This window comes from Ammospiza caudacuta, chromosome 12 (assembly GCF_027887145.1).
Source record: "Ammospiza caudacuta isolate bAmmCau1 chromosome 12, bAmmCau1.pri, whole genome shotgun sequence".
NCBI classification, from domain to species: domain Eukaryota; kingdom Metazoa; phylum Chordata; class Aves; order Passeriformes; family Passerellidae; genus Ammospiza; species Ammospiza caudacuta.
This window is the reverse complement of record NC_080604.1, coordinates 8,699,443-8,714,803: the sequence shown is the minus strand read 5'-3', so window position 1 is coordinate 8,714,803 and position 15,361 is coordinate 8,699,443. Positions and strand designations below refer to the sequence as shown.

The 15,361-nt window shown below is 45.0% G+C and overlaps 1 protein-coding gene across 2 annotated transcripts; it reads right to left on the bottom strand.

Moving 5' to 3' along the window:
* Positions 1–1,176: 1,176 nt before the first annotated feature.
* TMEM40 (transmembrane protein 40) lies at positions 1,177–14,492 on the bottom strand. 2 transcript variants are annotated; one of them, XM_058813004.1, is made up of 14 exons: positions 14,304–14,492; positions 13,370–13,455; positions 10,431–10,487; positions 9,698–9,837; positions 8,974–9,127; positions 7,536–7,643; positions 6,977–7,030; positions 6,070–6,105; positions 5,003–5,035; positions 3,576–3,638; positions 3,221–3,292; positions 3,066–3,140; positions 2,343–2,405; positions 1,177–1,931 (listed from the first exon to the last, which is right to left on the bottom strand). In XM_058813004.1, the coding sequence occupies exons 3-14, from the start codon at positions 10,477–10,479 to the stop codon at positions 1,912–1,914; spliced, it is 867 nt and encodes a 288-aa protein (XP_058668987.1). In that variant the 5' UTR covers positions 10,480–10,487; positions 13,370–13,455; positions 14,304–14,492; the 3' UTR covers positions 1,177–1,911. The 2 variants fall into 2 exon arrangements, with proteins under 2 accessions (XP_058668987.1, XP_058668989.1); XM_058813006.1 differs by lacking the exons at positions 13,370–13,455; positions 14,304–14,492 and adding an exon at positions 11,834–11,843.
* Between the last annotated feature and the right edge of the window lie 869 nt (positions 14,493–15,361).

Here is a 15,361-nt window from a genome sequence, read left to right as displayed (position 1 = left end):
AGCCCCTCCTCTCTGCTCTGCCCCCAGCCATTTCAAACCAAAGGCAAGGAGGCTGTACCCAATGTGCTGGGTGGTGCTGAGGTGGAATGAGATGTTCCAGGTCCTGGGGAACCAACGGGGAGGTGAGGCCCAGCTGGGCTGAATGACAGTGCAGACAGCACAGGTGAAGGAAAAAAAATTGGAACTCCTCATAGGAACTTGTAGTTTTGAGTGCTTGGCTGATACTACAGCAAGGGTGACGCTGAGAAGGACTAAAGGATCTGGAAGAAGAGCAGGAAATTCCCAGGTACTCAAGAGGATGCAGCTCAATGTGTAAGTTGCTTTTTTGTTGAGAACTGACTTTTCTCATGGGACCTACTGTAAGTGGCTTAGCTGTTCATCTCACACGGTGGGATGCACTTGGTGACTTTTTAAATGTTTTGCAGTTTTTAAAAGTTTTGCTTATTTTACCCTTAAGCAGTTTCTGTTAAAATTAAAAATTTATGTTTACCGCAGAGTACCAAATTTAAAACATTAAGTATTGAAACATGTTTCTCATCTTGACTGTTCCACAAATTGCGTTTCAGAAAGACATTAGACAGCAGAGGACACCAAAAAAGCCCTTTTCATCAGAGCAGGGTGACTGTAGTTTTCAGTTCACCCAAAAGCCATTTGCCTCTAGCATGGCTACAATGCTCTGAGCAAGGCCTTATTTGCAGACTAACACAAAATATACAGTAGTTTGGGATGGTGAAATATTTCTACAAAGACATATAAAGGAGCATATAAATACTATGAAATAATTTATATTCATCCTTCTTGCACAATTTAGCCCTTGAGGCATTGGGTAGCAGCTGTGCTGTGTTGGTGCAGGCCTGAGTGCAACTGTTGGTGTTTCTGGCAGTGCAGCTGAAACTGCAGGCAAGAGTGACTGGCACTAGTGCTTCAAACCATGTACAACAAAAAGTAACCTTTCTAATTTTCTGAGCACAGCTTGAAATTGTTCCTGTAAAACTCTGAGCTGTTTGGCTTTACAGCCTTCAGATTTACATTTCCTTAAAAGTCCATGTTTAGGGCTTTTTCTTTTCAACTGGTTGCCTTCATCATTCTGTGGGTATGAAGACCTTACATTTTTACTTAAAATGTAGCTTTGTTGCAGTCTTCCTATGGTTGCATTCTTCCAATGTGTAACATATCCTATAATGTTAAAGTTTCATGTTCATTTTACTCAAAGAAAGAAAAAGGTTGGGGGATGAGTCAAATCAAACACTTTGTTTTTCCCCTGAGAAAAGATGAAATCTGCTGTTGTTAATAACAATCTCATTACTGAAGCACTCTGTCAGTGCCTGTAACATCTCCCCAGCTCTCCTCGGGTGGAACCACTGCCCGCCCACTGCTCCGAGTTCTGCCACAATCGATTCATCAGCCCCAGGGCCGGCACCGCGGGGCTCAGCTGGGACAGCAGGGCCCGCCTCTGCCTGCTCTGGGCAGCACCAGGGGGAGGAGGAGGAGGCCAGAATCCTGACAGAAACAGCCAGAGCCTAAGCCAGGACCAGCACAGGCCATTGGTCTGTTGATTCTGGTACACCACAGGCAGACTGATGAGGTTTGTAAAATGAGAGCTGCACCACCACATGGCTGCCTGGGGCAGGGAAGGTGGCTGTGTTTGTATTTCAATGGAATTGAACACAAAGCTGTATTTCCATTGTCTTCCAAGCTCTGCTGAGCCCAAACCACTTCAGAATCCAGAGTGGGGCCCTGTACCCCAATTTCAGGTTTATTTTGGAGGGAAAGGAGTGAAGTTTTTCAGAGGTTTCACATTTCAGTATTTCACATTGGCCATTTGGTTGTTAGGTTCACCTCATAAAGCAGTTCCTTTAGTACTGGAAATCTGGACAGCCAGGTTTGGGGAACTCTCCTGAAATACTCCTCCTAGGCAGCTTTCCTCATGCCTGTGGGATGAAGAAAAAGACAGCTGTGAGAACTGCTGTGTTCACTCTATCCATGCAGCTTTTCAGTATTCTTCGTGTTTTGTGTCCTTAAACATGAACCACGAGTCTGTCTGAAGACCCAACAAGTGAAGACTCCCTCCAGCCCTTGAGTTTTTATTTAAACTCCAGAATTCTTACACAGATACTGCCAGGAAATAATACTCCATAGAGGGTGGAGTATTAAAAATGTGAAAATGTTCTGCCACAGGGAAAGAGTCAAGACTAATTAATTTTCAAACCCAAGCAGCTGTAATAGACTGTAGTAAATTTTAAGACAGAAAGATGGGAAATTGTAATTTAAGTGAGTTGGTCTTAATTCTTGACCAAACCAAGGTCTAGGGAAAATATGCTGTCAGGAAAAAGAGCAGTTACCTCTTGGCCTGAATCTGTTAATCAGAGGAACAAAGCTGTCAAGGACACTCCGAATTCGGTACACTGGGTGTGAAAACAAACATATAAGGTAAGCAACGTAAAACATAAGAAAGTAAAAAATGGCAAAACCCAAACACTGACACTTGTTTAAACAAGCACATCTGCAATATCATTAATAAGAAAGATCAGGCTGAGTCATGACAGAACCATCCATAACCTTCCACCACATTAACATGAGATTACAGAGGAGACAAGTTCTTGGTTGGGGAGCCATAACTTGCTGCTGGTGGCAGCACTCCTATACCATCCTTAAGGATTGTCAAAATGCACAGGTTTTAATATTTCCAGTAGCTGCTGCCCCAAGCTCATCCTCAGTCCCAGGGGAATGCATGGCAGCCAGGATGCACAGCATCTTATCCAGTGGATCTGGGAAGACAGGCCTGGCTGCTAAAATTACACGCTGTCATGGCAACACAGCATTCGGCCATTGCTGCAGAAAGAGGTGACTCAGGGTCTTGTGATCACTGAGAAGGAAAAAATGAGTCAACCTCTCCCTTCAGTAGCATTAAGGCTGCTTGTCTGCATCCCCTCTGTAACTGGGAGATGTTGGGGGAGTTTCATGGTGAGTTACAGAATCTCAGCCCCAGCAGTTTCATGGGCTGTGGCAACTGTGTGACCTTGTCCTTAGTGCAGGGACACAGCTGCTGCTGGAGGGACACTTACCTAGACCAAAGTATATCCCAGTGGTTTCCAGGGAAGCAAAGGTGATTAAACCAATCCCAAGAGAAATGGTCCAATCTAAGGCAACAAAATAAATGTCAGCTTTGCTCATTTTTCTACAGTGCAACAATAGATCCTTCAATTGAATCTTGCCTTACCTTTGTGGTAGTAGTAGCAAACTAGTAAAGCTCCAATTGCAAAGCAAAGAATGACAAAATGAAAGAATTCATCTGAAATTGAGAGGGAAGGTTAGGTCACAACTGCAGCCATGGCCCTTCCAAATTCACCTTTAAGTACAGAGTATCACTCATGGAATTAAATCAATTTTCCTGAGATTTCTCAGGGACTAGGCTAAACATTGTGAGAAGCCTCTATGATTTTCATCATGAGGCCTTGATGCACTTCAACAAAGCACTGATGATGGAAAAATAAAGGTTTTTTTGAACCAGAGATCTTATTCTTTGACTAAGGTTCAACAGGGTTGCCATCAGTTTGATTCAATAAATCAATTACCATCCTTCCGTATGCCCATCCACCGTACTGTGCACTGAGGGGGGTGAGTGCTCTCCTCATAAGCTACAAAAAAGAGAAGTCTTTTAGTGCCATGGAACTGTGAAATTAAGGAGTTCAAAGTTTATTTCCCTTTTTCTATCTAAAATAGATTGTCAGAGCAGAATATATGTAAAACTGTTTGTTGGTCTGCAAACCTTTCAGAAAGATCAAATTAGCAATTTTAGAATCACTCCAAAGAGCATGGGTTTAAAAATGAATTTTAAAAAGTATAACCAGATGGCTGCATTAACAATACTGAATTGTTTTAAAGCACTCTGAGCCTTTTCTGCCTCTTCTGGGACAAGCCATAGTCTCAGAATGACAGTGGGGGAGTAAAGCCACAGTACAAGGCAGCTCCAGTTTGATTCCTGGGTGCTTTGCACAACCACAGGCACAGTAAAAAGCTCCCCTTCATTAACGAGGGTGTAAGAACCATCCCTCTACTAACACCTGACACCAAGTACTTCTGCACCTCCCAGAATGAGACCTGCTGCTGAAATGAGTCTCCTGCAGCTACATTGGCATAGAGAAAAACAACATAAGAACAAATAAGGTATTTTAGAAGTTTAAACACAGAGCAGTTTGCTCTTTGTCATGAGTGGAGTTGCCAAATTCTCTTTTTTCTCCACCTGTATTGCCAGAAAGAGCTGAGTCTTTTACCATCTCTCCAACAACAGGTTTAAAGCAGCAGTTTTTTCTTTTTCTCTTTGTTGGTGGTTTGAGCAGCCCCTGAGGCACCTGCTGCACCCAAGCCTTTGGGAGTTCATTCAGAACAAGTTTCAGGTGCTGATTTCCCCTTCACTGGGCAGCCTCTGCCTGGCAGTGAATTCTCTCTAAAGATGTAACAGATGAGTACTAGAGGGGTCCTTTACATGAGATGTAGACTTTTGCTGTGGTGCTTTTGAACCACAGAACAACTAAACCTTGAACAGAACCTCTGCTCTGGGTCACCTGATACAGACATCAGATCTTTGCCTCTTTGAGCAGTCTGGATTGATCACATTCTGGTTTGGGGGCAAACTCAATCATTTTCTTATTAAAAACATAGTATTGCATTATTCTGACTCAAAGATACAACTCTGTGCATTTGTATGAATGATACATAGATAAAGAATTTAGCAGAACATCAATTCACACATGGCAAGTGTCTGTCCTGTATTACTCTACTTCCTAAATGCAACAGTCCCACTGTAACTTGGCATCATGGAATGACTTGCACAGTATTTTTTGTGTTAAAGCATTCCATGTTATTACCTGTTTTCAACCTTCAACTTTTTGATTAGGCAATCTCTAGGCATCAAGGAGCTGGAATTGCCCTCACCACACTAAGCAAAACTTCTGAAAGAACATCCACAAATAAACTTCTTTATTTGCATGTTTGTACTCACCATCTACATCTGAATCTTCTCCTCTGGCAATCTCTGAAAAGAAATATAGTTTTGTTTCTTCTGATGGAAAAAATACAAATATAGAGTTTCCCACCATACTCAGCACCAAGAAGCACAGTGAGCAATCACCTACCTGCAATAAAACTGGGGTGAGTGGTAGAGAGGCCAAACACCAAGGGGAGAAGTACCATGACCCTTTCTGCACCTGGCAGTGTGGGGAGAATATGGCCCTGCAATGGATCCCTCTGCCCTGATGTTCCTGTGGCTCCTTGGGGATAGGTAACTCAAAAACCTCCCCAAGGGATTATGCTGCAATTTGTAACTTTCCACTGCACAGAACAGAAGTGGAGCAGATGTCCTCTCCAAAGGCTGCTCCACTGGGCTGTTTGTCTCTCCTAACTCACCCTCTGGCCTTGGCCTGGGCACAGGAGGGATGAGCTCAGTAATGCAATTAAGCTGTTGGCAATTTCCTGCTGTGGGCTTTTACAAACATTCTGGGGCTGTGCAGAGTGTCTGGTGGGAGGAAGTCTGCCTTCACACTGCCTGTCTGTGCAGGCCTCTTGCCTGGCACTGTTGCCCTGTTGCTGAGGCTTTCACCTGGCACCTCCTGCTGGGAATGCTGTGCACTCAGAGCCAAGCATCACTGCTGGCAGAAAGCAGGTTCCAGCTCCTCCCAGACTTGCAACCCTGCTCAGCAGGGGACAGAGGGCTTCAGGGAATGCTAAAAACTGCCTCTAGCTTTTTTGGCGAAAATGAAACAGTTGCCCAACAGAACTGCTGGGTTTTTCCCTAAAGAATGAGTGCTATGAGCTGATCTTGTGAGAACCTGGCAGGCCTACAAAAATGGGTTAATCTGCCAGAATACCTTGTGCAAATCACCTGCTGTCAGCCAGGCACTACCACAGCCTTGCAACAGAATGTCTGCACCATGCCCAGGCCCAACACCAGGCTAACTGGAAACCAAGGGATTTACAGCCTGAGTTATTTTTAAATGTCTCAGCAGGTCAGAAAGAAGACACTGCAGTTATAATCATTCCAACAGGATGAGGTGACCTGGGAGCACTTACCTGAATCTCTGTAAGGAACCATCTCTGCTGGTATTCCTAAAACATGACACAGAGATGATGTGGTTAATACCTGCAGTGAGGGTATCTGTGCCAGCACCAACCCATCAGCTCCCTGAAATCAGTGTGAGTGTGTAACAGAGACAAGGAAGAGACTGACTCTAACCCCTTAAAGAGGGTGCCTCTGCTGGGGGTTATGCAGTAAAAAAGTGGGAAATGAGTGAATTCTTCCCCCCTGCTATTCCATCTCTCCAAGTATCTGGAGGGATAGAATGATTCAGGTAGAATCAGACTCCTGTGAGACAGATTAGATCTCCTAATGTCAATTTTAAATTAACTGCTCTTACATTTGGGCTGAGCTCAGTTTAAGACATTAATTAAAATATTAACGCTTTACATTTTTACAACCATAATTCTATAGGTATTTCTGTGTATTGACACAGCACATTTTCCTCATCTGCATTGTACTTATTTTCCACTTTTCCTTTGGTAGGAAAGGAAAATCCTCAGGAACAAGATGGTCCTTGGTGATGATCTCCAGTCAGTGCTGTGGGCTGACTGCAGCCCCTCTAAGCAGTGGCTGTGACAGATGTTTTCAGAACCCTCTTGCTGCATTTCAGTGGCAGCTGTGCAGACCCAGGCAGCAGGACTCCTCCCACAACAGCAGATTTTGCTGCTTTCCTGGTTCAACTCTGAGCACAGGCCATGGCTGAGTGTCAACATTAGTTGAGCTTCATCTTGTAGGAAATGTCTTTCCTACAGCCAAATTCTGACTTGTCTTTCTTTTACATCTACATATGTTAATATACCTTTGTTCAACAGCTAACGCAAAGAATGCAAAAAATAGTCCTTTTTTGGTTTATATTGGTTGCCTCTAGTAAAAGCCAATACTGTTGTCACTTTGTCCTACCTCCAAGTAACTGGCCTTCAGTCTTCTGTATTCCTAAGTCTTCCTCATCACTGTCTGGATAGGAGAAAGAATTTGTTCATCAGAGTAAAGAAAAATGTGCTAGCAGCAAGCAGCATCAGAAACAACAGCACTGCAGTTGTTTGCTCACAATGTAACCATATGAAGGTAAAAATCAAGGCTCTGAAATGCAAGGATCACTATTGGCTGCTTTTGCCTCACAGCTCCCTTCAAAGCTGGCTGAATAGGTGAAGCTCAGCAAAACCTGAAGTTGGATTAACTTGTATAAAGGGCTGTAGAGAGACGTTAAGATCTTTTATTTGGGGAAGGAATCTTGCAGCAGATTTCTGTGTTTCTGAAACCAACGTCCACAAGAGTGGGTGGCAGCCACTGTTTTGCTGATTATGAATCAGGTACTGATGATTTTCTACATTCTCTCTTTTGCACAATTTCTTACTTTATTCAGAGCTCTACAGAATTGCCACATCTCCTTTGTCAATCCTTACAAACATGCAGTCAGACTAAATTATGTATCAGGGAAAATAAAATAAATCCTCTTTACCTTGTGTATCTTCATCCATGGACTCCTGGGCTGAGTTTTCAGACTTTTTGTCCTCTTCTGAATATACAAAATTCCTTTCCAAACTCTTCAGGAGTTTCAATTTTTCATCTTTTTTTATAAAGAGAGAAAAAAAAACCCATTATCAGTGACTACATTTTCTATTTTACAATTACAGATTTCCTAATGCTTTATTAAAAGTTGCCTGACAGGAAATCAGACCCTTTGTCTAATTTCAGTTGTGGTTTTGGCACACAAAGGGTAGTAGTACAAAGCATCAAATGAAAGCATCAAACACACTACAGTTTAGACCTTCTTAAATGGTTGTGGTAGACACCTAAATTTTCATATTCTGGCATTTAATTATTCATAATGTTACCCCTGTGCAAATTCCCACTCCCTGAAGCAGCAGCAGCTGAATGATGAGGAGAGCAGGAGAGGAGTGGCTCACCCTGCCCTGGGCTACTCCTGCCAAGGCTCCCTGCGCCGACGCCGCGGCTGCAGCTCCCTCTCGTGGCACAGGAGCACAGCCCTGACAGCCGGGCCACGCCAGGATCCCCTGCTGCTGCCTCCTGTGGCCAGGGGTGACCCTGAACACCATGTCTTCATCAGGAGGCACAGGCAGGTAGATGGGATTCCTTCTCCTCCAGCTCCTCGAGGCTGCTCACAGCCCAAGGGTCTTGTTACCAACATTCCTGCTCTGAGAGATGACCAAAGCTGGGCTGTGCACCAGGCTGGGAGGTCTCTCCCCTTCAGGAACATGTTTAACCAAGGCAGAAGGAGGAACAGGATGTCCTTGAGGGTCTCTAGATAAATTTAGGGTCATCTTAAGTGAGTGCTCCTTTGTCATCTGTTAAAGACAATTAATGACTATGGACCCTGTGAAACTGCCTGTGGTTTCTTCCTGCACAGCCAGGCAAATAAATCTCTTTTAACTTGTTGCCAGGTTCAGCACCCTGTGTGCCATCCCCTGTCCATTCCGTTTAGTTTTATATGTGCTGCTAGGGAATTATATTTGTACAAATATTTTCCCTTGTAGTTTTACATGTGCTGCTAGAAAATTGTATTTGCACAAATATTTTACTGGTTCAGCTCTGATTTCCTAACACTGGGAGTGCTCAGGGGGGCCCTGGCTGGCTGAATAACAGCCTGTGCAAAAACATCAGGGAAAACGTTCTCAAGTCAGAGAAACTTCTTTGGCAGCACCATCCCAGGACATGCTCTCTCCCTAAACACAGGTAGGTTTTCCCCAGAAGAAGCCAAGTCTAACTGCAGTAAAATACTAACTTTGGCTCTCCTTACCACCACACCTAACTGCCTTTCCTGAGCAGCACTTCCAGACAGTTCAGTTGTTCACTAATAATCACTTCCAAGCACATACCAGTGTTCAAGCTGTTGTCAAGTCCCACTGACAGCTGACAGGAGGACAGGTAGGACTCACCCTTTCCCTTGGAGCTGGGCAGCTGCCTGTACCCAGACGGGTTGGAAGTCTTCAGCAAAAGGTAGAGAAGAACCATTGCCCTGGCTCCTTTCTTCTCTATGGCTTTCAGGCAGAGAGCACAGCCTTCAGGGAGCACATCACAGCTGTTAAGGAGCTGGAAAGGAGGTCAGTAACTAGCAAATGGTCTTTCCAATAAAACACAGCCTGTAGAAGCACACCCTGATGGGCAAATGAGTGTATCCCACCCTGTGGGAAATGTAACCCCCTGTTCCTACTATGCAAAGGGAAAACTGGGGACAAACAGTCATGTCAAAGAAAGGAAGAGAATGTAAACTCCATTCAGCAAGTGGGAGCAGAGCCATCAACTGGGAAAAACAGCATGGTGGGCAATAGTTAACTATTCAGAGAGCTGGAGAAACACAGCTATAGGGTCTGAAAAAGGCCATGCAATTGCTGCAGTATCTTACAGCAAAATATGACTAACAATGGTCCTGCCTAGAACACACTGAGCTGAGCTGATCCTGAGGAATTTATACAGAGCCAGTTATTTTTGCACATGGAGAGCAGTGAAGTAAAAAGCAGTGGCCTGAACCTCATTTATCTAAGTGCCCTGTTATACCTTTTAATATATTTCAGTACATCAGCTAGTGAGACTGTGCTCTCTCTCCCCAGAGTATAGGAGAAAAGTAAAATAACAAGGATAAGTGTTCCTTTGGTAACTTACATTGTTCTTTTCTTCAGTATTGAGGATAGGTGGGTCAGTAGTGGCCAAGCATTTCACAAGTGATTCCCAGAAGGACTGGTTCATTTTCTCATGATTCTCCAAGTACTTGGCATCAGCAGCAAAAGCTCTCTGAAAAATATCTGTAAGGAAAACAAACCTGTCACTGTGCAGGAGCAGAGGGGGGTTCATGGTGGTGCTCAGTGCAGGTATGGAGACAGACACCAGGCTGTAACACACTGCCCAGTAACAGCACACAGGAAAGAGAGTGCTGCTGTATTGTATAAAGCATCTCAGTCTGTCACAAAACACTAGACAAATGTCAACAGTCCATACAAATGACTGATGTCCCTGTGATGCTGTTGTCTCAGTTAGAGAAGCATGGCAAGTGTTCCCAAAGTATTCCTAGCTATTTAACAAGTGTTTATTCTGACCCTGCTGTTTTACAGACAGGCACAAAGACCCCAAGGACTGCATACCAAGGCACTGAGATTGCTCATCAAGCATTTAATGCACAGTAAAGTCTCCTTCATGTATCTAAATTCCCACTTGCATGTGCACAAAGCCTAACAGGAGCCTGTGGAAGAGCTGGGAATTGACTGCTGGTCTCTCTTCAAGGAGATGGATAGGATGTGTTTTCAGAGGAAACAGATTTCATTGACTCATGCCCACCCTGGCAAACACTGCTGTGCACTGTGCCTGAGCCAAAGCTCTGATCTTTGTGTGCTTCCCTCACCTTGCTGTTCTTCAGTAAGGTCTGGGACTGGGACATCCAAATTCTCCATTGCTGTGCCTGTTTGAGAGGGGAGAAAAAGCACATTTAGAATCAGGTCACTGACCTTCCTGGTTTTCTGCCTGTGATTTTCTGCAAACACAGTGTCTGTCTCTGGGCCTTTCAGTTTTGAAATCACTTCTCTGTTTCATATCATGATTCATTTACCCTCCTGGGACCCAATTCTTGACTCCTCCAAGTGAACCCTATTGGCCTTTGGTTATTAGGAAAGAACAAAAGTCTGATCATCATGAGTAAAACAAAAAGAAGTCAGACTTGATCATTCACATTGTTGTTTAGTAAAGCTACCAAGGTATCTAATTAAACATTTACCACAGATGTGAGTAACCTAATAGGCTGGGTTCCATTCACGAAACAGAACAATTATCCTGTAGCTTTTACATCCCAATACTTGAAATGTATCAGCCAGGAAAAAGAGCAGAAATAGTTCCTAGGAAAGTCCCACAAGACTTTGAACTCTTGCCTCACAGAAGACTTTGATACTTCAATGTCTGTTCTTCCCAAGTTGTCATGAAATTTCCATAAACTTTAACTTTATGAATTACAAACTTTTAAGTGTTGATCCCAGACTAATTATTGGTATTTGCCAAAGAAACAAATGTTCTGACATCCCCAAAATTCAGCATTTCCTTTCATTTTGATAAACTTGCCACAGAAGTTTTGGGCTGAGGCTGGAACATTCTGATGGTGCACATTTTGTGGTGGCTGTGGTTCTGAATTGTTGCCTCTGCCTAGCATGGTCCAGGCATTCTGCACTGATGCATCTGCCCTTGTGCAACACTGCAACCAACCAACAGCTGCACTGAGAGATGCAAAAGAAGGGTTTTGGAGAGCCTAAAGCACAGTTTCCACTATGCAGGATGCAACAGGAAAACAGTTTGTATGTCCACACATTTTCTTACAATATGACTTCTGGATCCATTCAACAAAACACTTCCAATCAAGCAGTTTGAAAACTAAGTATACCCTTCAAACTTTCCAGAGAAAAACCTGTTTCCTTTCTCATTGGTATTAAGACAATCATATAAGTTCAAAAAACATTCTAATACAAAACCCAAAACAGGTCAGTAAATATCTTCAGAAGGATACTGTAACACATAAGCAAACACAAACAGAACAACTTTTTAGGGTGTCAGTTCTCAGACAGAGGAACTTAGACACAAACAGACTTCAAAAGACTTCTGGGAAAATTACATAACCACTTTCAAAGGATCAGCTCAGAAAACTTGGCTTACCTGCCTCCAAAGTGTATTGAGAGAGAACAATATTTTAACAACATTTTGAAATTATTCCCAGTGATGAATCTATGCAAAAGATCTACAGATCCTCCCCTTCCCCTGACTTACATCCAGCCTTTGCTGCTGTAGCTGTGGCAGCAGCCCTGTGGGAGCTGTGAGCACCGATAGGGAATGCAGGAAATGCATCTGTCCCCTCTGTGGGTAAGCAGCAGCTGATGTGGAAATGTAGGAACCCAGCACGCCACACCCTGGACAGACTCGTTCTTGGCCACTCAGTGTCAGTTCACAGCACTCAGATTATCTCCAGCTACAGTTTTCTGCCTTTTCCAGTCTCTTATTATCTCCAGCTACAGTTTTCTGCCTTTTCCAGTCTCTTTCTTGCCTTCCTATTTGCTCAACTTAGACCTTGCAACAGTTGCTTTATTAACCTAAATCCTTTAGGCCTCTCTCTGGACTGCATAATTAAAATACCAGAGCTAAAGGAACAAAAGTACCTTAAATATAAACATTTTTCCCAGCTGATTAATATAATTTCAGAAAATAATTTAGAAGTATTCTGATATTTTACTGTCTAATGAAACTCAGGAGATTTGTCTTTGGGGTTCCTCATACCTAGTGACTTTCAGTGGCATTTAAAGGCAGGTTGCTGTTCCCCTGACAGGAACAAGTCACAGCAGCTGCCCTATCCCAGCTTTGCATCATCCCAAAGACAAAGTGAGCAGGTTGGCACTACCTGACCTGTCCTGCCACACACACAGGAAGAGCAGATTCAACAGTGAAGGCAGGGCAGATACTGCCAACATCATCTTCATCTGCTCTCAGACTGATTTACTTCAAAACTATTCATTTGCTGGCCCAAATGAGCCAGCAGACCGCTCAGCTATTCCAGCAACAGAAACACAGTTGCCCAATGCACTTTTGTATCGTGCTGTGGTAAGACCTGGATGCCACAAGAGGATCCAGGAGCACTCAGCATCTGCTCCCACCTCCCTTTCTGTGCCTCCAGCACAGCTCAGCCCAGTAAGTCACCAAGATTTACATTAGCCAAGGAAGCTGGGTAGCTAATTTCTCTTAGACTATGCACATTAATTCCCTTGTGGCTCTTCTGGAAAGAAAATCAGATCTAAACAAAGGATAAGTATAGGTGCCTAATTATTGTATGTTTTAAAAGTGACTTAGTTGATTATACCTCATAATGAGAGAAGGATGATGGTATACAGGCATTTCAGCCTGGCCATGAGCTCACTGGGGAATGACATGAACAACAGACCTCACCTTGCTTTCCTCAGTAAATCAGAATTTAATTGTAGTGAGGTCTTTTTAACGTGTTAGAATAAAATTTGTGTGCAGAGTCAGATTTAGAAAGTGAGGCTAACAATTTCCATACATGAAGTTTTGCTTAGCTGATTAAATATATCTGAGGGAAATTGCTCAATGGGAAAACAAAAAAAATGCAAATAAAATAAGATTGTTTGAACGTCAAGACAAAAATCAGACAATCCCAGACCTTTTCCCTTTGAAACTACTTTCACCTTTCATTTTAAGTTATATGCTGACACCTAAACCTGCTAAATTTTATAATAAAGATAAAGTCCCTCAATTGCCTTCTCTCAAATCAAACCAAACCAACTTCTTAAAGCACACCTGCAAGTTTTAGGTTGGTCCTAGCTGTTGGTTCCACAGGAAGACGTCCTGGAGGGCCGTGGCCGTGGTGAAAGCTCAGTTTCTTCCTGTGAGACAACAAAAGCTGATCCACACCAGTTCCGTTTGAAACCCTTCCTGCTCCAGGCTCCTCGGGCTGTGGTAATAATTCTGCTACCCTTCTCCTTCCCTTCCTGTTGTCAAATGCAGCTGAAATGGGACAGAGAAGTAGCAAAACTTGGACTTTTCACTCTCCTTGAACACAGGCATGTACAGAGACCCAGCAAGTGCAGGTCTCCGCAGCAAGGGCAGCTCCCAGCTCTGACAGCCCCATGGGGGTGAGCAAGGAGCAGGCACAGCCCAAGCACTCCTTGCAGCTCCAGCACTTCCTTCCTCCCTGACTTTCACAGCAGGCCCAGACACGGTGGCTGCACTGCTGCCAGCCCCACACCTGTGAGCCCTGGGGAGGTTGCTGCCCATTTTCCAGCTCTGCCTTAAGCATTGACGTGCAACATTTGAAATTACTCAGTTTGTGTTTCTCCTTTCACACCCTGTGCCTCTCTGTGGTTGCTGTAAAGCTCTGAAGGAAGAATATTAACTCATCAGAAGCCAGAAATGTTTATGCTCGTAGCCTGAGTAAAATTAAGGCAAACAAATCTTTCTCTTTGCATAAAGTATTGGGCTTGCTGCAAGGATTTTAGAGAAAAAAACTATTTAAAAGATGGGGAAGTTGAGTCAAAAAGACTCCAGTTGAGTCAGTAAGAGAGGTTATAGGGAAGTCCTGTAATCCCCACAGCACCAGCACCCTTTTCCTGTACAGCGGCTTGATGCCTCAAACAGCAGCCAATAACCCAGCAGTACCAAGAGCCAGCAGGCAGCCCCCCAGCACCCTCAGGCTTGGCCCCAAGAAGCCCCTGCACCCCTCCCCAGCACTCACCTGCAGGGCTGTGTGGTGGTTCAGGATCCTGGCTCAGGGATCCCAGCCCAGGGAAGGCGTTGGGGCCGGGGCCTCACGTGGCCTCCCTGAGTCACGGCTGAGCGGCGGCGGCTCTGTTGTCCTGTGGCTGCTGAGGTCACACTGCAGGCGTGTGTCCCCATGTCCCTGAGCCCTGGGGATGTGCCCAAGGGCCAGTCCCACTGGCACAGACAGAGGAGCTGTGCAGCTCCCAGCCTGCCTCAGGCAGTGATGGCCCTCAGTAGCCCTGAGCAGCCAGGACCCCTCACTCCTGCCCGTGCTGCTCCAGCACAGCCCCGGTTCAGGCTGGAGACCCAGCCCCACTTGCTTGGCCTTCCTGGGACATCAGGAGACCCCAGCCCCACTTGCTTGGCCTTCCTGGGACATCAGGAGACCCCAGCCCCACTTGCTTGGCCTTCCTGGGACATCAGGAGACCCCAGCCCCGCTTGTTTGGCCTCCCTGGGATATGAGGAGGGCACTGGGGATGTAGAATCCGCTCTGTGGGGAGCGGCCTCGGCTCTGCTAAAGCTAAGCAGGGACACCATGATGAGGGTGTGGAAGGCCAGGCACGCTCCCCTCCTGCTCAGGACATCCCAGGATGGCACAGATGGACTGCCTGTGCAGCTGGGCCAGTGACAGCAAAGGGAAACGTGCCCTCCACCCCATCTGTCCCCAGCAGCCACAGAGGGTGCTGACAAGACAGACCCTGTGGCTCTGCTCATCCTATACCCACTGTAAGGTCATTGGTGCTCCCCCCAGCCCTTCTCAGCCACTCTGACACACATCTTACAGCACAACAGTATCTACAGCCACCCAGGGCTGTTTGCTGTTCAGGACAGCTGCTCCCTCACTGGCAGGTGATGCTTTCTGAGCCAGCCAGCCTCCACCACAAGGAAACAGGAGTAGGAAAGGAGGGGATAAATTCCTGCAGTGCACCACAGCACAAAGGTGGCAGATGTTTGTTCACCTGAAAATGTATGTGAGGAGAGACAGCCAGTGTCAAAGGAGACTCCTTGGGACACTCCAATAGCACAGTGGC